This window comes from Callithrix jacchus, chromosome 22, assembly GCF_049354715.1.
Source record: "Callithrix jacchus isolate 240 chromosome 22, calJac240_pri, whole genome shotgun sequence".
NCBI classification, from domain to species: domain Eukaryota; kingdom Metazoa; phylum Chordata; class Mammalia; order Primates; family Cebidae; genus Callithrix; species Callithrix jacchus.
This window is the reverse complement of record NC_133523.1, coordinates 50,202,422-50,226,911: the sequence shown is the minus strand read 5'-3', so window position 1 is coordinate 50,226,911 and position 24,490 is coordinate 50,202,422. Positions and strand designations below refer to the sequence as shown.

Below are 24,490 nucleotides of genomic sequence, written 5' to 3'. Positions count from 1 at the left end.
AAGTATAATAAATAAATTAAATTTAAAAAATTTAATAAGGCCTAAATCAGAGGCTACATATCTCATCTTTAGGAATTAGAACACTCAATGTCCTTCTTTAGATCCATAGGTAAAGTGCAATGCCAATAAAAATCCTAGTTTTTAAATTTCTTTCTGTATAAATTGACAAGTGGATTTATAATTGGTATTAAAATGCACAGGAACAAGAACGGTCAAAACAACTTTGAAAAAGAGGTTGTAGTAGTACATGGCCATGATTTCAAGACTTTATAAAAACACATCACTAAACACACAAAAGTACGGCCAAAAATACAAATATATAAATTTAACAGAGTAGAAAGTACAGCTCAAGCCTGTAATCCCAGCACTTTGGGAGGCCGAGGTGGATGGATCATGAGGTCAAGAGATCGAGACCATCCTGGTCGACATGGTGAAACCCCGTCTCTACTAAAAATACAAAAATCAGCTGGGCACAGTGGCACGTGCCTGTAATCCCAGCTACTCAGGAGGCTGAGGCAGGAGAATTGCCTGAACCCAGGAGGCGGAGGTTGTGGTGAGCCGAGATCGCGCCATTGCACTCCAGCCTGGGTAACAAGAGCGAAACTCCGTCTCAAAAAAAAAAAAAAAGAAAGCACAGAAGGAAATATACACAAATGATTAGCTGACATTGAATAAAGGTACAAAACCAACTCATTGAAGAATAATCTTAAATCAATGTTGGTGCAGCAAATGGGCATCCTCCATGTTTTAAAAATAACAGAAAAATTAAGAAAATATGATCAAAGACACAAATAAAACATCTAAACTGTAAAAGTTTCAGAAGGGAACATAAAAAAATTGTGTTTTTAAATTAGGAATACTTTTGTTGTTTTTGAGACAGAGTCTCACTCTTTTTGCCCAGGCTGGAGTGCAGGTGGTACAGTCTCGACTCACTGCAACCTCCACCTCCTGGGTTCAAACAGTTCTCCCACCTGAGCCTCCTGAGTAGCTGGGATTACGTGTGCCCACCACCATGCCCGGCTAATTTTTGTATTTTTAGTAGAGATAAGCTTTTGCCATGTTGGCCAGGCTGGTCTCAAACTCCTGACCTCAGGTGATCCCACCCACCTCAGCCTCCCAAAGTGCTGGGACTGCAGGTGTGAGCCACCACCTGAGGAATGCATTTTTAAATAGCACCTAAATAACGATCAGTAAAAAAACACACAGACAAATTAGACTTCACCAATATTGAGAACATTTTATTTGGAAGACTGAAATAAGGTGAATCAAAAGGCATAATATAGAATATATACACACATATTTCTAAGACAAGACACTTACTGAAATTACATTAATATCAAAACCCATTATTAGCCAATAAGTCATACAAACAAAATTCTTTTTTTTTTTTTAGTTTCTAGTTTTATGTCTGTTTACTATTTTTTTTTTTACAAACAGAATTCTTAAAAAGATAGGTTTTGTGTATGAAAACTGCACTTCAATGTTGTAAGATAAATTGTTCCACACAAAAATATGCATCTACTTCTCCTTTTGGAAAACCAGACTATAGGGTAACACAAGATTTACTTATGATTAAGGATTCATCTCCTCACAGGTTAGGAAGGACAGCCTTCTCAGCAACAGCAACAAATGGGAAGTAACGAAGATAATTCCTACCTGGCACAACGGACCTGGTTGAATCACAAAAACCACATATCTGGAAGGCAAGGTCTATGTTCAATCAAATCCTGCTTTCCTGCTTGTGCAGCAGTCATCTCAAAAACAGTACAGAAGTTACGGGAGTCCACAAAATCTTTAGATGACTTATTCTGACGATGACTGTTGCCACGGGAGAAACAAAGATCTGAGGTCCTGAGAATCTCTAGATACCACCAAACCGTGAAGCCACATTATCATAGATATTTCTGGGTGTACTTTTGGATGGAACACATTTACTCTTCTTGGCTACAATCTTTTCCACCCTCTATTTATCACAGCTACCTGTCTGGGCCAATTACTGTTCTCACCTGGCCCCAGGAGGTCTTAGAACCAGTTACCTGCCTACCAATTCTGTCCTTCAGTGCCCACGGCTACAATGAAGGATCTGGGAAAGATGCCATGAACAACATTAGGAAATATGGAGCATCACTGCAAATAAACAATTCACGCAGGTCTCAGCATTTGTCACAAATGCCTCTTCTCAGGGAGACCTCTGGACCTAAAAATAAATTTGGCATCAACACCATGATTAGGACCACGAAGCTCTGCTGTCTTTCGTAGGAGACCTTTGAAACCAATAAAAATTAAGACAAACAGGACTAAGAACTATTTTCTGATCTCATACTATGTCCTTGGGGGCACAGAAAATTGGAGCTGTTCACCCTTCACACTGGCAGAACAGGGTGAGACAGTCCATTTCCCTCTTCAGTAACATGTACGAGGGCATATCCTACCTACCGTGGTCATCATGTTAAAAAAAATACCTATGAAGAAGGTAAACCTCCATGGGCTACAAGAATCCAGATTGCTCTTCTTGGTCAAAGCTGGGTTTCGTCTATGCCTTGATCAGTTCAGCAAGATGGAAGAGGACTCTCAATAAGCTTTTACTATTCATTATTCCCTTCAGAATTAGATGAGCAAAAATGTCTGCATTCCTTGGGCACATGTGAGTGACTGATAAACTACGAGGATATGCCACATGGTAGTAATGTCTGTTGTAACACTGAGCAGATTAGAAAGTACAAGTAATCTCCAGAAAGCTTCCCAAGCATTTGGACCTTGTAGTGACTCTTTCAAGTATTGATATGCAAATATATGAGGTTCAATTTCTATCTGTTGGATCCCTTGAAAAACTGGCTCTCTGGTGTGTTATGGTGAATGAGATAATGGCACATCCCAACACTGCTAGGGCTCTTCTCTTGTATGAACTTTCTGGTGCCTGACAAGGGAATATCTTTTGTTGAAGGCTTTCCCACATTTACCACACTCATATGGCTTTTCTCCAGTGTGGATTCGCTGATGCTCAACAAGTTTGTTTTTATAGATAAAGGCCTTTTCACATGCAGTGCAGTTATAAGGCCTCTCTCCACTATGAACTTTCTGGTGTTGAATGAGGCTGGTGCGGTGTCTAAAGCATTTCCCACATTCACTGCACTCACAGGGCTTTTCTCCAGTGTGAACTTTCTGGTGCTCAAGAAGTCTTTTTTGATGGCTGAAGACTTTTCCACATTCATTGCACTCATAAAGTTGTTCTCTAATATGGATCCTTTGGTGCTGAAGAAGTTTAACCTCAAGGTAGAAGCCTTTTCCACATTCACTACATTCATAAGGCCTTTCTCTAGTGTGGATTTTGTGGTGCTTAAGAAGTGTTTGTTTGGAAATGAAGGCTTTCCCACATTCACTGCATTCATAAGCCCTTTCTCCAGTGTGAATTCTCTGGTGTCGCATGTAGTCAGATGAGCGGATAAATGATTTCCCGCATATGATGCACACATAAGGCTTTTCTCCAGTATGAATTCTCTGGTGCTCAAGAAGTCTTTTTTTGTGGATGAAGGCTTTCCCACATTCTTTGCACTCATAAGGCCTTTCTCCCGTGTGGATTCTCTGGTGATCAAGAAGTGACTGTTTGTATATGAAAGATTTCCCACATTCACTGCATTGATAAGCCCTTTCTCCAGTGTGTACTCTCTGGTGTCGAATGCAGTCATAGGAATGAATAAAAGATTTCCCACATTCGATACATACATAAGGCCTCTCTCCGGTGTGGATCCTCTGTTGGTGCCCAACAAATGTTTGTTTGTGGCGGAATGATTTCCCACATATATTGCACACATAAGGCTTTTCTCCATTATGGGTTCTCTGGTGTTCCACAAGTGAGTATTTGGAGCTCAAGGATTTCCCACATTCGATGCATACATAAGACCTTTCTCTAGTGTGAATTCTCTGCTGGTGCCCAATGAGTGTTTGTTTATGGAGGAACGATTTCCCACATATGTTGCACACATAAGGCTTTTCTGCCTTATGGGTTCTCTGGTGTTCAACAAATGAGTGTTTAGAGTTCAAGGATTTCCCATATTCCCTATGTTTATAAGCTTTTTCTCCAGTGTGGACTCTCTGATGATCAGTAACATAAATCTTCTCACTGAAAACCTGCTCACATTTGCTCCATTTGTAATGTCTTTGTTGAAAGGTCTCCCTGCTTCTATGTGCATGCTCTTCTCGGCTGTGGGTAGTCTGGTGTTGGAGAAGGCCCAGGATGGTTGGGAAATCCTTCTCAACATCTTTACATGGGAAAAGATTGTCTGGCAGAGGAATTTTGCAGCTACTCAGAAGCAAGGCACCGCTCTCCTCCTTTCTGACGTGTTTCTCTCCACTGTGCTGGTTTCGGTGCTGTTGCAGGTTAGAACCAAATGAAAACCATTTCCCACTGGCTGCAGAAGTGTAAGGTTTCTGCCAGGGAAGTGTTCCCTGGTGCTCAGTGAGGTACAAAATGTCTTTCATGACCAGAATACACATCTCACAGGAATGAGCATTTGGGATGGAAGAACTTGGCTTTGGAGTCCTGGCCTGTGACACTGTTTCTACAGAAACAATCTGCTCAGAAGGGGCCTCCTCAGCTCCTATTCCATGCAAACAACCTAAAAGCATAAAAATGCAAGTGAAGTGTATGCAGACTTTGGTGGAAGGGAACAGCCCCATTACAAATACCTGTGGAACACAGGGAGGGATGAGCACTTTTTTTTTTTTTTTTTTTTTTAGAGATAGGGTCTTGCTCTGTCACCCAGGCTGGAATGCAGTTGCATTCACAGCTCACTGCGGCCTTGACCTTCCAAGCTCCAGTGACACTCCCATCTCAGCCTCCTGAGTAGCTGAGACTACAGGCACACACCACCATGCCCAGCTGATTTTATTTTAGAATTTTTTGTGGAGATGAGGGTCTCACATGTTGCCCAGGCTGGTCTCAAATTCCTGGGCTCAAGTGATGCTCCCACCTCAGCTTCCCCAAGTGCTAGGATTATAGGCATGAGCCATTGCACTCAGCCCATACGTTTGTTTTCAGCAAGGGAAAGGAGTCAGGTCAAGGAAGACACTATTTGCAGTAATAGGCCTCTTAAGGTCACCATGTGAAGGAGGACCATACCAGAGAGAACAAAGAACAGGGTGCTGTGGTGGAAAGAGAGGCAAGGACACCTACAACTCACTTCTCTGTCATTGGTTTTCAACAGGGCATTGTCTCATGGAGACAGGGGAGACCTACATAGAATGTGTCACCCCAGGAAAGTGCAATTACAACTCAATAGCTGATGTTTGAGAACTGAAATAGTCTCTGATTTCAGTGGTTGAACTTATGATTTTTCCACTTTATGATGGTATAAAAATGATATGCATTCAGTAGAAACCATACGTTGAATTTTGAACTTTTCCCAGGCTACTGACACGCAGTGTGTATACGACTGTGATGTAGTGGCAGCTACAGCTCCCAGTAAGCCATGCAGTCACAAGGCTAAACAACGGGTACTCTACTGTATTGCTAAGCTAGGATGGCTAGTAAGTTGTGTGTATTAAACACATTTCTGACTTACAATATTCTCAACTTACAGTGGGCTTAGCAGGATATAACCCCATCATGAGCTGACGAACATCTGCACATGCACAGCTCATAATATTAAATTTATTAAGCATATGCTGATGTTGGGGAACATTGCAAAATAGGAACAGGAGAGATGTGGAGAACAGAAGCAGGGGACAATCACAGTAGAAATGCCAGTAGGCAAAATGTCAAGTAGGCAGAGAAAAGAGAAAAATGAGGTATGCCCATGAACCCTGGCACTAAAATAGTAGGAAACACAGGACATTTGCCTGGTATGATTTGAGTTCAGCCCTGAAATCATGTCCTCCCACTGCTCCCACTCACAGGTCCCAAACCTTGTCAACTCCCCTTGCTGTGGTTGAAGACTTCACTACCCCTTCAGAAACACAGGGCTCCCTCCTGTCCTTGGCTTAAGTTAGGAGACTATCTGGGTCCTGGAAGGCAGAAGTCTCAAGGGAAAAACGGAGGTGAGTCACTAACACTGGCCCAGAGTGCATCAACCCATGACAGACTACAGGAGGGATATTTATTTATTTACTTATTTATTATTATTTTTTGAGACGGAGTTTTGCTCTTGTTACCCAGGCTGGAGTGATCTCGGCTCACCGCAACCTCCGCCTCCTGGGTTCAGGCAATTCTCCTGCCTCAGCCTCCTGAATAGCTGGGATTACAGGCACGCGCCACTGTGCCCAGCTAATTTTTGTATTTTTAGTAGAGACGGGGTTTCACCATGTTGACCAGGATGGTCTCGATCTGTTGACCTCATGATCCACCCACCTTGGCCTCCCAAAGTGCTGGGATTACAGGCTTGAGCCACCGCGCCCGGCCTGACATTTATTTTTTAAAAAGCCTTGGTAGAGGGTCTTGCTGTCATAGTCTAGAAATCCCTACAAATAGCAACCATGTGAGTACCTGTGGTTCCTGAGACGGGCAGGTCCAAAGACAAGTCTACTAAAGGTAGGGGAGAACCTATAGCACGGGTCCGCCACAGAACTGAACAGTTACCTTACCAAGGCACGGCAAAACCAAGTGGTATCGGTTGGGCAGGTTACAAGAGTCTGCGCCCAAACTCTTAACTAAGAGGCTTCAGGACAGTAGATGCTACGGCTGGAAAAAGCCCAGGCCTGGCAACCACAGCACCTATGTCATCCACAGGTCAAGAAACCAGGGAAAGAAGCAGGGCCCACGTCCAGCTCTGGAAAAGACAAGGAAACTCCTGGAAAAAGGGGAAGAGCAGAGTCCAACACAGGTCAATGGTGTGGTTTTAAGAGATCTTACCCACTGAGGTCATAAGCGAAAAGTTCTCCAGCATCACGTCATGATACAGGCACCTCTGAGCTTCATCAAGGAGGCCCCACTCCTCCCGGGAGAAGTACACAGCAATATCCTCAAAGGTCACATGGCCCTGCATGATGGGGGCAGGTGAGATCATAAGCAGACTCAATCCCCAGGAACCCCAGTAAATCTCCCTCCTCCCTAGTTCTCCAACTCAGAGGACATACCAGGTCCTAATGGTATCTCCCCCTGGGCTCTCGGTCTGACATAATGGAATCTCACTCATGTTCCTGCTATTTCACCTCCCTGGAGACCCAGATATACTGAAACCTGTGCTTACTCTGTTGGCTTGAAGTGTCAGTACAAGGATCCTGAGTACACCCCTACTCCCTCCCCATGTGAATACCACTCACGGGAACAAAGCTCCCTCGCATCTCCAGACCATGACTGCTACACCCTAAACTCCACTGCCCTCAGCATCCAGGACAAAGTATTTCACTGGCTTCTCCACGTGCCACTCTGCTCCAGGGCCGCAGGCAGCACTTGCAACATGCAACAAGGATCCAGCCCCACCACACATCGATGTTTGTTAGACCCAATTCAGGGGCAGTCTCAGGACTGCTGTGAAGTCTTCTCCATCTGGCCTGGCTCTTTGTTCCAGTTTCAGTCACTCAGAACTTGTGTGAGCTCAGTTGCCGAAGCCCACTTCTGTCTCCGTGTTGCCTGTGCTGTCCCCAGTCGTCACCTCTTTCCTCTCCCCACCTATGTACTCAGTCAAAGCCTGGCCCCACCACATGCTGAATGACTCTCCTAGCCAATCTCATCTGCCTTTAACCTAATCTGTCACCCTGTCTGAAACTACTCAGGCCCCACCAACAGTTACCAACAAAAGTCTGAGCCAGCAGACGGAGAAAAAGCACCAGGCCTGACCTTGGTGTCATTTGACTTCCAGTACTGCTTTGCCTCTGAATGAGTCTCTTAACCATTGCCCATTTAAAAATTGTGCCAACAGCTAGACACCCTTTTCATCCAACCCCCACACAGCCATGGTCACTACTCTTCTTCATCTGTCTTAGTGATGTTCCCACTTCTATCTAGGTGACATGCGAGACCCAGTCATTACAGAACACTCTTTACATCCTTCCTCGTGTTGGCCTTGCCACTATGGCCTAAAGAGTGCTCCCGTTAAATCTACAATGGTCCACATGCCAGCCACTGGCTGATGGATAGCTTTCACTCGGATCCCTTCCCTGAACTCCACATGTCTGTCTCTGGCTGTGCACCTGACACCACCACTAAGGGTGGAGACTCCATATTGTGGAGGAGTCTCCATATTGTGACAGGAGACTCCATATTGTGACAGGAGACTCCATATTGTGACAGGAGACTCCATATTGTGAAGGCCTAACTCCTGGACTTTGGTTTCCTATCTTGCACGTAAGGAGCTTAGAAGTGGCCACTCCACCACAATAGCAAGTAAAGAGTTAAACAGACTGAAAAATGGACAGCTCTTCTAGGATCCACAGGAAAGATCAGGACACACCGCTGCCCCCAAGACTGGAGAGAAAAACAAGGGAATACAGGAGAATCAAGGCTTACAGGAGCAGAAACTCATGAAAGGAAATCACCATGCAAACCCTCGCCAGGTTAAGAAAACACAGTCTATAATGCATAAATTGCTGGAAGCTCTGTGTGGACAATTCTGTGAGCTGAAAATTCAAGAGACACTCAGTGATAGCCCCCACAATCTTGCAATATTTACCTCCAGGGTCTTAAACAAGTTCTCATGGTAAATACTGGGGAAAAAAAAAACCCTTATGCTTCCAGCAGAGAGGAGAAAATGAATCATTTTAAAATATGCCATAGCAACGTGTTCCTCTAAACGAAGCCTGTCCTCCGGAGACAAGAGTTAACCAGAGCTTAACGTGCAGAGGTATGATGGGAGCCCAGTCTTACCTAGTGATAGACTAGGGAAATAACCAACTACAGCCCATTCTAGTAATCCTCTTCCACATAATGGGAGACAAAAAGCAAAACAAAACAAAATTTAGAGACGTGAATTTCAGTCAAGAGGAACAGGCTCACTAAAACACTGAGACCTACCAGCAGGACTTAAAATGCTTCCCCCGCCCACTGGCACACCTCGCCACCACATTATTAAATGCCTATTTACAGGAATTCCTTTTACTGAGGTCATAGTGTCTACCTATCAAGAAAACATCAGAAGCACTTTGGGAGGCCGAGGCGGGTGGATCACGAGGTCAAGAGATCGAGACCATCCTGGTCAACATGGTGAAACCCCATCTCTACTAAAAATACAAAAAATTAGCTGGGCATGGTGGCGCGTGCCTGTAATCCCAGCTACTCAGGAGGCTGAGGCAGGAGAATTGCCTGAATCCAGGAGGTGGAGGTTGCGGTGAGCCAAGATTACGCCATTGAACTCCAGTCTGGGTAACAAGAGCGAAACTCCATTTAAAATAAAATAAAATTAGCTGGGTGGGTAGCACATGCCTGTGGTCCCAGCTACTGGTGAGGCTGAGACAGGAGGATCGCTTGATCCCAGGAGACTGAGGCTGCAGTGAGTTGTGTTCATGCCACTGCACTCCAGCCTGGGTGACAGAAGGAGAGCCTGTCTCAAAAATAAAACAAACAAAAACAAGGGAGAGGAGAATGGAATTAAGATGATCTATCTTGTTATAAAACACTCAAAGTACCTATGAAATGTTATAGTGCTATTTGAATAATACGGACTTAGATTAGTTGCAAAAGTATATTGCAGCCGGGCATGGTGGTACACACCTGTAATCCCAACACTTTGGGAGGCTAAGGCAGGCAGGTCACTTGAGGCCAGGAGTTCGAGACCAGCCTGGCCAATGTGGCGAAACCCTGATTGCTACAAAAAAATACAAAAATTAGCTGGGTGTGGTGGCTCATGCCTGTAGTCCCAGCTACCTGGGAGGCTAAGCTGGGCAGATCCCTTGAGTCCTGGAGAAGGAGGTTGCAGAGAGCTGGGATTGTGCCACTGCACTCCAGTCTGGACACCAAAGCCAGACCCGGTATCAAAAACAAAACCCAAAAGACAAAACAAAACAGTAAGGGCAACAAATAGTAAACAGTAACAAATATGGTGCAAGCTACTCCAACTACATCAACAATCACTGCGAATGTCAGTAGTCTAAGCGTACCTGTATGAAAACAGATGGTCAGAATGGATCAGTAAACAAGGCCTAACTATATGTTGTCTAAAAAAAAAATCACCTTACATATAAAGACACATGGCCGGGCGTGGTGGCTCAAGCCTGTAATCCCAGCACTTTGGGAGGCCAAGGCGGGTGGATCACGAGGTCAAGAGATCGAAACCATCCTGGTCATATGGTGAAACCCCGTCTCTACTAAAAATACAAAAAATTAGCTGGGCATGGTGGCGCGTGCCTGTAATCCCAGCTACTCAGGAGGCTGAGGCAGGAGAATTGCCTGAACCCAGGAGGCGGAGGTTGCGGTGAGCCAAGATTGCGCCATTGCACTCCAGCCTGGGTAACAAGAGCGAAACTCCGTCTCAAAAATATATATATATATGTATATATAAAGACACATATAGATGAGAAGTAAATGGATGGCCTTTTAGTCTGTTCTGTGTTGCTATAAAGGAATAACTGAAGCTGAATAATTTATAAAGAAAAAATGTATATTTGGTTCACAGTTCTGCAAGCTCAGAAGCATGGTACTAATATCTGCTTCTGATGAGGACTTCAGGAAGCTTCCACTCATGGCAGAACGAGAAGTGGGGGTTGGCAAAACATGGCATAAGCATGACAGAGCGGGGGAAGTGCCAGGCCCTTTTAAACAATCAGAGCTCATAGGAACTAACAGAGGAGGAAATCACTCATTACTCTGAGGAAAGCATCGAGCTGTTCATGAAGAACGTGCCCTTGTGACCCAAACACCTCTTACGAGGCCCCCCAATACTGGGTATCAAATTTCAACATGAGATTTGAAGAGCATATTCAAATTGTAACAGATGGAGAAAAACATTCCATGGTAATATGGCAATTAAAAAAAATATGAGAAGGCTTATTAATTTTACATCAAACTTAACGGCAAGGAAAGTTATCAGAGATAAAGAAGATTACATAATGATAAAGGGGTCAGTTTCCAAAAAGACGTAAGAATCCTTAACACATACATGCCTGACCACAGAGCATCAAACTCTATGAGGCAAAAACTGACAGATCTTTAAGGAGAAACAGATCAATCCACCGTCATAATTGAAGCCTTCCACACTCGGTTACTGACAGGTCCAGGAGGCAGAAAACCAACCAATAGCTGAGTTCAACACCACCATCAACCAACTGGACATAATCAACATCTTTAGATTATTTTGCCCAACAAGAACAGAATACACACTCTTCTTACAACTCACACGGAATATTCAACAAGACAGACCACACTCTGGGCCTGTTTTATACATCTTTAAAACTTCCTATTTTCCTGATGCTTCAACATCCCCAACACACTGTGAGCAACACACCCTGGTGAGCAGGTACCCAGTGTGCTAAGCCTGGTCCCCGTCACAACCGCCCCTTCTTTTTCTCACTTGACTGTGACTGAACCATATTCAAACACGCTAAGAAAAGCACCTGCCCACAGGTCCTTGTGCTCCCTCTTGGCTCCCTGCCTGCTTGATTGGGTCTGCTCCTTAAGAGCTCCTCCCATATGGATTCGTGCATGGTTTGCTGTGCCACACTCTATGAGAATCTATGAATATAATAAATCCTTTTTTTTTTGAGACGGGGTTTCGCTCTCGTTACCCAGGCTGGAGTGCAATGGCGCGATCTCGGCTCACCGCAACCTCCGCCTCCTGGGTTCAGGCAATTCTCCTGCCTCAGCCTCCTGAGTAGCTGGGATTACAAGCACTCACCACCACGCCCGGCTAATTTTTTGTATTTTTAGTAGAGACGGGGTTTCACCATGTTGACCAGGATGGTCTCAATCTCTTGACCTAGTGATCCACCCGCCTCGGCCTCCCAAAGTGCTGGGATTACAGGCTTGAGCCACCGTGCCCAGCCAATAAATCCTTTAATCCGTATGCCTCTCACAGTTTAATTCCCATGGCAGTGTTGGAATGATCCTAGAGACCCCACGAAGGGCGCCTACTCCCCCATTTATAATACACATTCATAAAACACATCTTAATAAATTTAACAGAAATAATACAATGTTTGCTCTGTGATCACAATAGAATTAAATTAGAAAGCAGTAACAGAAAGATAGCTGGCAAATCCCAAAATACTTGGGAGATTAAACAAGACTTAACACATGGAGCAAAGAAGAAATACTCAAGATAAATTTAAAACTATTTTGAACTAAATGACAATGAAAACACAACTCAGAATTTGTGAGATGCAGTGGAAGCGGTGCTTAGAATAAAACTTACAGCACTGGATACCTCCACAGTGGTGCCCGCTCTTATCCATGATTTTGTTTTCCACAGTTTCATTTACCAGTGGTCAACTGTGCTCTGAAAATATTACACGCATAATTCCAGAAATAAAAACCTCCTAAGTTATAAATTACGTGCTTTTCTGAGAAGTGTGACAAAATCTTACACTGTCCCACGGTGTTATGCCCAAGATATGAATCATCCCTTTGTCCAGTAGGTCCACGCTGAATACAGTACCTGCCTGTTAGTCACCAAGTGGCCATCTGGGTTGTCACATCAACTGTCTCATTAGTACAGTGCTTGTGTTAAGTGACCCTGATTTTACTTAGTAATATCCCCAAGGCACGAGAGCAATAACCCCAGCAATTCAGATGTATACAAGACAACCTGTAAAGTACTTCCTTTAGGTGAAAAGGTGAGAGTCCTCGATTTAACAAGCAAAATAAAAATTGTACTCTGAGTTTGCTAAGATGTACAAAAAGGACAAATCATGTTATCTGGGAGACTGTGAAGAATGAAAAAGAAACTCATTGGCCGGGCGCGGTGGCTCAGGCCTGTAATCCCAGCACTTTGGGAGGCTGAGGCGGGTGGATCACGAGGTCAAGAGATCGAGACCATCCTGGTCAACAAGGTGAAACCCCGTCTCTGCTAAAAATACAAAAATTAGCTGGGCATGGTGGCGCGTGCCTGTAATCCCAGCTACTCAGGAGGCTGAGGCAGGAGAATTGCCTGAACTCAGGAGGCGGAGGTTGCGGTGAGCCGAGATCGCGCCATTGCACTCCAGCCTGGGTAACAAGAGCAAAACTCCGTCTCAACAACAACAACAACAAAAACTCATGTTAGTTCTGCTGTCACAGCTCAAACTGCCACAGTGCACAGAGACTTGCAATTCCTATATATGCCCATAGGATTCTCGCCTCTAAGCATTTGGAATGCTGGCTCCTATGGCCAGGAAACCTTTCATCACTTCATCCTACTGGATGCGGACATGGGAACATCTCTGTAGAACTTCTGACCCTGCTGAATCATCCAGGGTCTGAGGTGACCCAAAGGACCCAAAATCAAGGAAAAAGAGTCTCAGGACATCAGTGTCACCTGCATCTGTGGGCCAGAACCATGGATTTAGGGAATAGGGCCAGTGAAGACCTGGGACTTCTTCCACTTACCTGTGATGGTTTCACAAACTCTTCTGTTGCCACGGGAATCTGCAGGAAGAGGGAGGCTATGAAATAAAGGTGTTCGAGGTGGCATTTACAAAGGGTAAGTTGCTCTTGCCAACTGTGTGACACTGGACAAAGATCTGACCTCTCTGAGGTTGCCTCCATCTGTAAAATGGGAGCACTTAAGAGTGGCTACCTTGTAGTGCTATTTTAGGCATCAAACTCATTCATACATGTCCAGTGCTAAGACCGGGCTAGTACTGACCACAGCATCAAGACTTCTGTAAACAGTTTTGAAAATTCTGGTGTTTCTCACTTGCCATTTAAGTCTTTATGTGAATGGGATGTGTTAATCAAATTATTAGAGGCTTCTGAGATTCTCTGACAATAAATAGGTAGTGTCTTTTCCAACACCGTTCTCTGACTCTGATACCGACTACGTGTCCTGCAATTCAATCCTGTTCTGATACTAACTACCTGGAGTTGCTTCTAAAACAAAAGGTTTAAAGGCTCAGTCATACACAACTGTCCTCACTTCACATGCCCAGTACAAGCCAACATGCAGGCCAATAAACATAGCTGAATTCAACGGCACCATCCATCGAGTGGACGAAATCAACATCTTTAGGTTATTTTTTCCAACAAGAACAGAATATACACTGTTACCAAGATCACACGGAATAGTCAACCATGTCCAAACCAATAAACATAGCCGAATTCAACATCATCAATCAACTGGACATGATCAACATCTTTATTTTTTCCAACAAGAAGAGAATACACACTGTTCTCAAGCTCACACAGAATATCCAACAAGAAAGACCACAAGTCTTTATGTGAACGGGATATGTTACCAAATTATTAGAGGCTTCTGAGATTCTTTGACAATAAATGTGTAGTGTCTTTTCCAACACCATTCTCTGATTCTGATACCAACTACATGTCCTGCAATTCAATCCTATTCTGATAATACCTGGAGTTGCATCTAAACCAAAAGGTGTAAAGGCTCAGTCATACACAACTGTCCCCACTTCATATGCCAACTGCAAGCCAATGTCCAAACCACCGTAATTTTCTCCACTTGGCTACAAATTTGGGGGCTGCCATGACCGTGTTCAATAATTTGCTAGAACCACTTAGAGAACTCAGGAAAATACTTATGTTTACCAGTTTATGATAATGGATGTAACTCTGGAACAGACAAATGGAAGAGATGCATATGGCAAGGTACTGGGAGAGGGGGTAAGGCAGGATACTTCCATGCTCTCTTATGTCACTCTCCCAGCATTTCCAAGTGTTCACAACCTTGAAGCTTCCTGAACTCATTGTTCAAGATTTTATATAACCTAATCTCCAAACCTCTGCTTCCCTCCCTGGAGGCCAGAGCTGGGGCTTAAAGTTCAAAAATCCTGCTGAGTGCAGTGACTCACACCCATAATCCTAGCACTTTGGGAGGCCAAGGTGGGTGGATCACCAGAGGTCAGGAGTTCAAGACCAGCCTGGCCATCATGGTGAAACCCCATCTTTAAAAAAAAAAAAAAAAAAGGTTCAGAAATCCTATAATCACTTGATTTGTCTGGTGACCAACTCCACTCTGAGGCTATCTAGAGACTCCACCCTGTCTGCTCACCCTAAACCAACTCATAAAACTCAAGTATAGTAGCCTTCCCTTATCAGCTGTTTTGCTATCTGCAGTTTCAGTGACCTGCATTCAACTTCAGTGTGCAAATTATAAGTATTAAATATCAACTTCAGTATGAAAATAGTAATGTTAAAAATTTAATAGTAAATATTAAAATATTAAATTTCCAGAAATAAACAATTCATGTTTTAAATGGTTCACCATTCTAAGTGGTGTGAGGAAGTCTTACGCTGCGGAGTTTAGTCCTTTCTTCTTGAGATGAAGGGTAAACGGTATAGTAAGGTATTTAGAGATCCCACATTCACATAACTTTGTAAATAATCTTTTTTGTTTTTTATTGTCTCAGCTGCAGTAACGTAACTTTTATTAACTTATAATTAAAGTGTAATTGTTCGCCGGGCACGGTGGCTCACGCCTGTAATCCCAGCACTTTGGGAGGTTGAGGCGGGTGGATCACAAGGTCAAGAGATCGAGACCATCCTGGGCAACATGATGAAACCCCGTCTCTACTAAAAATACAAAAAATTAGTTGGGCATGGTGGTACATGCCTGTCATCCCAGCTACTCGGGAGGCTGAGGCAGGAGAATTGCCTGAACCCAGGAGGCGGAGGTTGCAGTGAGCCGAGATCGCGCCATTGCACTCCAGCCTGGGTAACAAGAGCGAAACTCCGTCTCAAAAATAAATAAATAAATAAAATAAAGTGTAATTGTTCTATATTTTTTCCAGTTATTCTTAATCTCTTAGAGTGCCTAATTTATAAATTGGACTTTATTATAGGTATGCAGTCTAGGAAGAAACATAGTATATATAGGTTGGGTACTATCTGGAGTTTCAGGCCTCCACTGCGGGTCTTGCAAAGCATCCTCCAAGGATAAGGAGAAATTCATTGTTCAACTACTAAATGTATTATAGCCTATTGCTCCTCGGCTGCAAACCTGTACCGCAAGTTACTATACTAAGTACTGTCAGTAACTGCAACACAGTGATAATTATTTGGGTATTTAAACATATATAAACTTAGAAAACGCAGTTTACCTCTTCATCAGAAAGAAATAAAATGAAAAGGTACAATATGGTATCATAATCTCATGGGACCACCGTCATTGATGGTCAACATTGTTGTTATGTGTTACATGACTTATCACAAGACACTTCACTGAGAAAATTACAAGGATTTTAGGAGTTCTGTGCCAGGAAAGCATGACAAAAAGCAAACGTATTTATTTTTTTATTAGAGCAGAGAGGTATAGTGGCATTTTAATCGACTAGTTGCTTAAATAAATTTGTTAAATCTATACAGTTTAAACCTGTGTTTTCCGGGGAGAGCTGCTCTTGCTGGGTTTGAGCTGCTCTGTTAGTCTGGCTGACCTTTTTCTGGCTCTATATAGAGTGAACGGTTGGCCGAACCTTCTGAATGGTGACTTTGCACAGTGTCCCACCCTCAAATCCATCCTATGCAGTGTGTATGCCTTAAACATTCCCTCTGGAAGTACCCCTGGAACCTCAGGGCCCTTCTATCTGCAAGGCCGACCCACTCTTCCCCAGCCTCCAGCCTCAGCCCTCCCTCTCTTCATCTCAGAGTAAAATCTTAAGATTACCCGTCTAAATTTAAGACTTGGCCTGAGCCTAAGCCCCAGCCTGTCACCATTTACAAAATCAATGAGCCAGTCTCCTCCCCTTAATTTTCTACTTACAATTCCAGCTGCCCATGTAACAACCTCACTCTGTGACAGTTTAGAAACACCACGTGCATACACTTATCAGTGGACAGCTGGAAGCATAAAATATATTTTAAAAAAAAAAAAAAAAGAAAGAAAGTAAAGAAAAAAAGAAACACCACGTCCAAAATTCAACTCCTAGTATGTCCCTGAAACCTGCTCCCCCACCAGAGTTCTGTGTCAACTCTTCCAGATGTTCAAGGGAAAAACTTGCGATCATTCTTCACTCCCACTTTTGCTCACAGGCACAAATGATGCAGCAGAAAAGCCTTCTGGCTTGAAGATCTACCAAGATTCTTATTACTTAGGTCCCTCCAGAATCCCCCACAATCCTCCTAGAGTCTTCTACAGCCGCCTCCTCACCAGTATCCCTGCGTCCACCATCATCACTCCCTAACGGTCTGTTACCTCCACTCAGCCTTTGAAATGTTTTTTCAAAGAACACGACCCTCACTCAGATCGTGTTCTCCTTTAGTTCACAACCCTCCATGGCTCCCAAAGACTCAGAATGAAGGCCCGGCTGCTCAGGCTGCCATCGCAGCCGTGCCTTCTCCTCATTCTCTCTACTCCTTGCAGACACCGGTCGGCCCCCAGGTTTCCGAACGCTCGCGGCCCCGGCGCACCTCCCAGGCTCTGCGCGTGCGGCACCCACCGTACGAAACGCTCTCCCTCCTTCACCTCACCGCCCGCCAGCGCTGAGGACCCCACCCAGAACGCCTCGCTGTCCTGGACATGGGGCCCGAACTGCACAGCCCCGCGCAGGCGACCCCCATCCCAGGCTTGAGGACCTGGGTGAGGATGCGAGGACGCCGCTCTCACCTGCGGTAGATTCACTAGCGCTGCCGCATCCATGGGACCTTGGGCGGGGCGGGGCCTGGAGAGGCGCGCGGTAAAGCCTGGGATCCGGCGTGCGTGCGGAGGCAAATCGCTGGGGGACGCTCAGACCGAGACCAGGCACGCTCCTCTGCGTGCGGACACCACCTCCTGGCCCGGACCCAGCGAGCCGGAACCGCCTAGCGGGCTGATGCACACACTGGCAGCCAAAATGACCACCACCAAAAAAGCGCCGGAAGTTCCTGCTCTGACGTACTGCGCACTCGCGGAGTTGCCCCTTTCCTGGGCACTGATTAGTCCAAGGCCCCCGGCACGCTCGGCGCACAGTATTCTGGGTGGTGTAGTTCCTGCCACGCCGCAGTCCACGGTGCGGTGTGAACCCACTTCAAGAGGGAGAGGACAAAGAAAAAACCCATCACACTAGGTCAGCAAAGCCTATCACATACACATGGTAAACGCATACGATTTGATCTTCATTTCTCAGTACAAAAGTTGACATAGATTGCATACAATACATTAAAAATGTTGACAATTGACAATTGACGCAGTCCTTAATTTTTTCTTTTTTTAAATGTAGAGATTATAAACCAAAAATAAAATTCAAAGGCCTCCCAACTATCTGAATGGACCCCTCCTCTCAGCATTATAGAGTTAACCTGAAAATCTAGGTCAGGCCCTGATGGAAGAGGGAATTGGACATGCCTCATTCTACCCATACCTCAATAACATCAACATAGACCTTCAGTCAGATAAGAAACCTTTATAATCTATTTCTCTGAAGCTTGCTACATGGAGGTTTCATCTGCATGATAAAACCTTGGTATCCAACCAAGGTGATCACTAACAGTGGGATCAGCATCCCCTTATTCCACATGTATGTGTTTATTCTGATTTTTGCCCCCAAATGTTAGTGACTTAAATTACATAATTTATCTATCATCATAAGTGGAATTGAAATGAGAATGAGATTGCAAAAACATTATATCTTCTTTTTTTACTCTTTTTTTTTTCTTTTTTGAGACAGAGTCTCACTCTGTTGCCTAGCCTGGAGTGCAGTGCAATCTCTCCTCACTGCAACCTCTGCCTCCCAGGCTCAAGCAATTCTGCCTCATCCTGGGACCAATTAGTTCCTGCCCCATTTTAGTTCTTATAATATAACTAAAAATGACTATCTTAATTATACAAAGATTATTCAATCTAATTGAAGTTCAGGAAATTTTGATATAGTGTTACAGAAGTAAAAATTTAACTTGAGAGTTATGAGAAATCTCTCACTTTGAGTCTTAGGAAGATACATGGAAAATTTTACAAAAATCTATTTTGAAACATAATTAGGTCCAATTCTCTCTGACAGTGGGAAAATCACCTAGATTGATCCTATACAGCCTTAAGGAGTTGGAAGAAATCCTATGTGTTTGGAATTTAGAGAGACAGCAGAGTAGCAGAATAGGAATCTAGATTTGTAGGTGCACACTTAGGACAGGCTGAGAAAGCTGAGCATTTGTTTCAAGAAATTGACAAATCCATGAGCAAGTTCAAACTGGTTTAAAGTATCAGTTGTCCTTATTAAAAATTATTAACAGTATTTAATTTAAAAGTAATAGTTAATAATACTTTAAATTGTATAGCTTGAATATTAGTTAATCTTTCAAGAAAAGACATTATTACTTTCTCATGGCTGGCTTTAAGTTTCTAATATTTACAAAATGTTTTTCACTTTGTTTTACACAAATGACCAAAATCAAAAGAGAAAAAAGCTTTTTGTTGAAAGTTCTATTTTCTGCTAGTACCCTGCTCACAGTCTCATATTCTTGTTTACTTACAGAATTTTATTTTATATTTTAGTATGTGAAAATTCCTGATGTATCATCCAAGTTCCTTGTATTTATAACTTCTGTAATTATAACCTATATTATGAAATGCCAAGTGTTAATTTGCATAGCAAATTTATGAGCCCTTAAATCTTACTTAATTCAATTGCCACACTTTAGGAGGCCAAGGCTGGCAGATGACTTGAGGTTGGGAGTTTGAGATCAGCCTGGCTAACATGGTGAAATCCTGTCTCTACTAAATACATAAAAATTAGCCAGATGTGGTGCCGTGCACCTGTAATTTCAGTTACTCGGGAGCTGGCGCAGGATTATCACTTCGACCTGGGAGGTGGAGATTTCAGTGAGCCGAGGTGACTCCGTCTCAAAAAAATGAGTAAATAAATAAATCTTACTTCAAACTTTGTCACATTTATTCCTATTTGTGTTCTTCTAAAAGTTCACATGTTCTCTAAATATCTCTTTCATTTGAAGAGTAATCTGCAAAGCGTTATTATCCTTCATGTTACTTTCCTTTTCATCAGCTTTAAAGTGAATGATCAGGGGCCGGGCGCGGCGGCTCACACCTGAATCCCAGCACTTTGGGAGGCCGAGGCAGGTGGATCACAAGGTCAGGAGTTCCAGACCAACCTGACCAACATGGTGAAATTCCCATGTCTACTAAAAATACAAATAATTAATAATAATGATACTAATAATTAGCCAGGTATGTGTGTGCTTGTAATCCCAGCTACTCAGGAGGCTGAGGCAACACAATCACTTAAACCTGGGAGGCAGAGGTTGCAGTGAGCCAAGGTAGTGCTACTGTACTCCAGCGTGGGTGACAAAGAGAGACTCCATGTCAAAAAAAAAAAAAAAAAAAAAAACGGCCGGGCGCGGTGGCTCAAGCCTGTAATCCCAGCACTTTGGGAGGCTGAGGCGGGTGGATCACGAGGTCAACAGATCGAGACCATCCTGTTCAACATGGTGAAACCCCGTCTCTACTAAAAATACAAAAAATTAGCTGGGCATGGTGGCTGTGATAGCTCTATGAACGCATGTCTGCCATGCAAGCCTGCCACTCCTCTGATACTGAGAATATTCACTGGGCTGGGCTGTGATTGCTCTATGAACGCATGTCTGCCCTGCAAGCCCGCCACTCCTCTGATACGGAGAATATTCACTGGGCTGGGCTGTGATTGCTCTATGAACGCATGTCTGCCCTGCAAGCCCGCCACTCCTCTGATACGGAGAATATTCACTGGGCTGGGCTGTGATTGCTCTATGAACGCATGTCTGCCCTGCAAGCCCGCCACTCCTCTGATACTGAGAATATTCACTGGGCTGGGCTGTGATTGCTCTATGAACGCATGTCTGCCATGCAAGCCCGCCACTCCTCTGATACTGAGAATATTCACTGGGCTGGGCTGTGATTGCTCTATGAACGCATGTCTGCCATGCAAGCCTGCCACTCCTCTGATACTGAGAATATTCACTGGGCTGGGCTGTGATAGCTCTACTGAATCCATGTCTGCCATGCAAGCCTGCCACTCCTCTGATACTGAGAATATTCACTGGGCTGGGCTGTGATTGCTCTATGAACGCATGTCTGCCATGCAAGCCTGCCACTCCTCTGATACTGAGAATATTCACTGGGCTGGGCTGTGATAGCTCTATGAACCCATGTCTGCCATGCAAGCCTGCCACTCCTCTGATACTGAGAATATTCACTGGGCTGGGCTGTGATAGTTCTATGAACCCATGTCTGCCATGCAAGCCTGCCACTCCTCTCATACTCAGAATATTCACTGGACTGGGCTGTGATTGCTGTACTGAACGCATGTCTGCCATGCAAGCCTGCCACTCCTCTGATACTGAGAATATTCACTGGGCTGGGCTGTGATAGTTCTATGAACCCATGTCTGCCATGCAAGCCTGCCACTCCTCTCATACTGAGAATATTCACTGGACTGGGCTGTGATTGCTGTACTGAACGCATGTCTGCCATGCAGGCCTGCCACTCCTCTGATACTGAGAATATTCACTGGGCTGGGCTGTGATAGTTCTATGAACCCATGTCTGCCATGCAAGCCTGCCACTCCTCTGATACTGAGAATATTCACTGGGCTGGGCTGTGATAGTTCTATGAACCCATGTCTGCCATGCAAGCCTGCCACTCCTCTGATACTGAGAATATTCACTGGGCTGGGCTGTGATAGTTCTATGAACCCATGTCTGCCATGCAAGCCTGCCACTCCTCTGATACTGAGAATATTCACTGGGCTGGGCTGTGATAGTTCTATGAACCCATGTCTGCCATGCAAGCCTGCCACTCCTCTGATACTGAGAATATTCACTGGGCTGGGCTGTGATAGTTCTATGAACCCATGTCTGCCATGCAAGCCTGCCACTCCTCTCATACTGAGAATATTCACTGGACTGGGCTGTGATTGCTGTACTGAACGCATGTCTGCCATGCAGGCCTGCCACTCCTCTGATACTGAGAATATTCACTGGGCTGGGCTGTGATAGCTCTACTGAACCCATGTCTGCCATGCAAGCCCGCCACTCCTCTGATACTCAGAATATTCACTGGGCTGGGCTGTGATTGCTCTATGAACCCTTGTCTGCCATGCAAGCCTGCCACTCCTCTGATACTCAGAATATTCACTGGGCTGGGCTCCTCTGATACTGAGAATATTCACTGGGCTGGGCTGTGATTGCTCTATGAACCCATGTCTGCCATGCAAGCCTGCCACTCCTCTGATACTGAGAATATTCGCTGGGCTGGGCTGTGATTGCTCTATGAACCCATGTCTATCATGCAAGCCTGCCACTCCTCTCATACTGAGAATATTCACTGGGCTGGGCTGTGATTGCTCTATGAACCCATGTCTGCCATGCAAGCCTGCCACTCCTCTCATACTGAGAATATTCACTGGGCTGGGCTGTGATAGCTCTATGAACCCATGTCTATCATGCAAGCCTGCCACTCCTCTGATACTGAGAATATTCACTGGGCTGGGCTGTGATAGCTGTACTGAACGCATGTCTGCCACTCCTCTCCTTATTTGTTCTTCACTTTAGCCCAGTGATCACTTCTGCATCCTCAGGTCACTTAACCTTCATGAGTTTTCTAAAACATCTCCCATTTTACTAATTTAAACCTTCCCTACCATCCTTACTATTCCCTGAGTTCTAGATTCATTTTTCCAATTTTTTTTTTCTGACTTTCCAATGTGCGTCTGTGATAGATATTTAAATGTGCCCCAAAATGAACAGGTTTCTTAGCCTTTTTTTTTTTTTTGAGACGGAGTTTCGCTCTTGTTACCCAGGCTGGAGTGCAATGGCGCAATCTCGGCTCACCGCAACCTCCTCGGTTTAGGCAATTCTCCTGCCTCAGCCTCCCGAGTAGCTGGGATTACAAGCGCGCACCACCATGCCCAGCTAATTTTTGTATTTTTAGTAGAGACGGGGTTTCACCATGTTGACCGGGATGGTCTCCATCTCTTGACCTCGTGATCTACCCACCTCGGCCTCCCAAAGTGCTGGGATTACAGGCGTGAGCCACCGCGCCTGGCCGGTTTCTCAGCTTTTATCACCATGTCTAACTCTCTCAGTCATGTTTCTTTCTATGAATAAATAAATATCATCTTGCTATTTGCTTTTTTTCCCCCAAAAAATGTAGCCATTTTTATACTTAATTTACCATTTTTTCCTGATAAGTTAACCAATGTTCCAGCACATTCTATTCTAAAATTTAACCCAAAACAATTCATAGACACAAATGTAAAACCAAAAACTGTACAACTTCTGGGAGATAATGCAGGAGAATCTTTGTGACCACAATGAAGTAAGGAAGTGAAGTGACCATAATCCTGAGTGCCTTTTTTTCCTCCAACCCTCAGTCCCCGTCGTATCCCTTGCTTCTTACGTCATGCCAGAGCTGTGATAATGTCAGCCAGCGCTCGGCCCGCAGGTGAGAGGACCAGGCAAAGGATCGGGGAAATGAGAGGTGACAGGAAAGGCATGCAGTTTCAAATTTATTCTTCTTTATAAAACTGTTTTGACAATTAGTGCAGGCCCTTTGGATGTCCATGTAACTTTTCAGAATATATTTGTTAATTTTTATTTTAAAAATTGGGTTTTTGTCGGGATTGTCTCAACCTATAGAACAGTTAAAGGAAAACTGACAACTTAAAAAATATCAAATCTCAGATTCAGGAACTTGCTGTGTCATTTATTTATGCCTTCTTTAATGTCCCTCAGCAATGTTTTTACAGTTCTTGAACATATTTTGTTAAATTTATTTCTGAATCTTTTTTTTTTTTTGAGACAGAGTTTCGCTCTTGTTACCCAGGCTGGAGTGCAATGGCGTGATCTCGGCTCACCGCAACCTCCGTCTCCTGGGTTCAGGCAATTCTCCTGCCTCAGCCTCGTGAGTGGCTGGGATTACAGGCACGCGTCACCACGCCCAGCTAATTTTGTATTTTTAGTAGAGACGGAGTTTCACCATGTTGACCAGGGTGGTCTCAATCTCTTGACCTCGTGATCCACCCGCCTCGGCCTCCCAAAGTGCTGGGATTACAGGCGTGAGCCACCGCGCCTGGCCCCAATATTTCTTGTTTTTATGCTATTGTGAAATACTTTTTTTCAGTTGCTAAGCATGAATTTGCTAGCTAATACATCTACCCAGTGTGGAGACACGTCCTTTTCATACACTGGCCTTTTTCTCTTAGGCCTTGCTAAGCTCAGTTCTTAGAGTTAGTAGCTTTTTAGTAGACAATTTGGAATTTTCAATATTATCATGTCATATGTAAATACAGACAGTTTGGGCTCTGCCTATACAATCTTTCAATCTTTTTTTTTTTAAACAAGAAGTAATGAATGTTGACAAATTTATCTTATTATTCCTAATGTTGGGGAAAAGCAGCTTATCAAATATTTGATCACATATATAGCAAATGTGCTGTTAGCTGTTTTTCATGGATGTGCTCTATCAGGTAGAGGAAATCATCATCTTGTTCTAGTTTGCTGAGTTTA

At 44.1% G+C, this 24,490-nt stretch overlaps 1 protein-coding gene across 8 annotated transcripts in view; it reads right to left on the bottom strand.

The window, feature by feature from the left end:
* LOC103787323 (zinc finger protein 549) overlaps positions 1–17,883 on the bottom strand; it is an 89,236-nt gene extending 71,353 nt beyond the window's left edge. Inside the window, exons 1-4 of one of the 8 annotated variants that reach the window (XM_008988768.5) lie at positions 17,625–17,883; positions 13,451–13,489; positions 6,848–6,974; positions 1,218–4,616 (exon numbers count right to left, since the gene is read on the bottom strand). In XM_008988768.5, the coding sequence (XP_008987016.1) occupies positions 2,884–4,616; positions 6,848–6,974; positions 13,451–13,489; positions 17,625–17,657 (1,932 nt within the window). In that variant the 5' untranslated portion in view covers positions 17,658–17,883 and the 3' untranslated portion in view covers positions 1,218–2,883. Of the gene's footprint in view, positions 1–1,217; positions 4,617–6,847; positions 6,975–13,450; positions 13,738–17,624 lie in introns of those variants that run through there. The other 7 variants (XM_008988769.5, XM_008988767.5, XM_035286778.3 and 4 more) reach the window with 7 other exon arrangements.
* Positions 17,884–24,490: the final 6,607 nt, after the last annotated feature.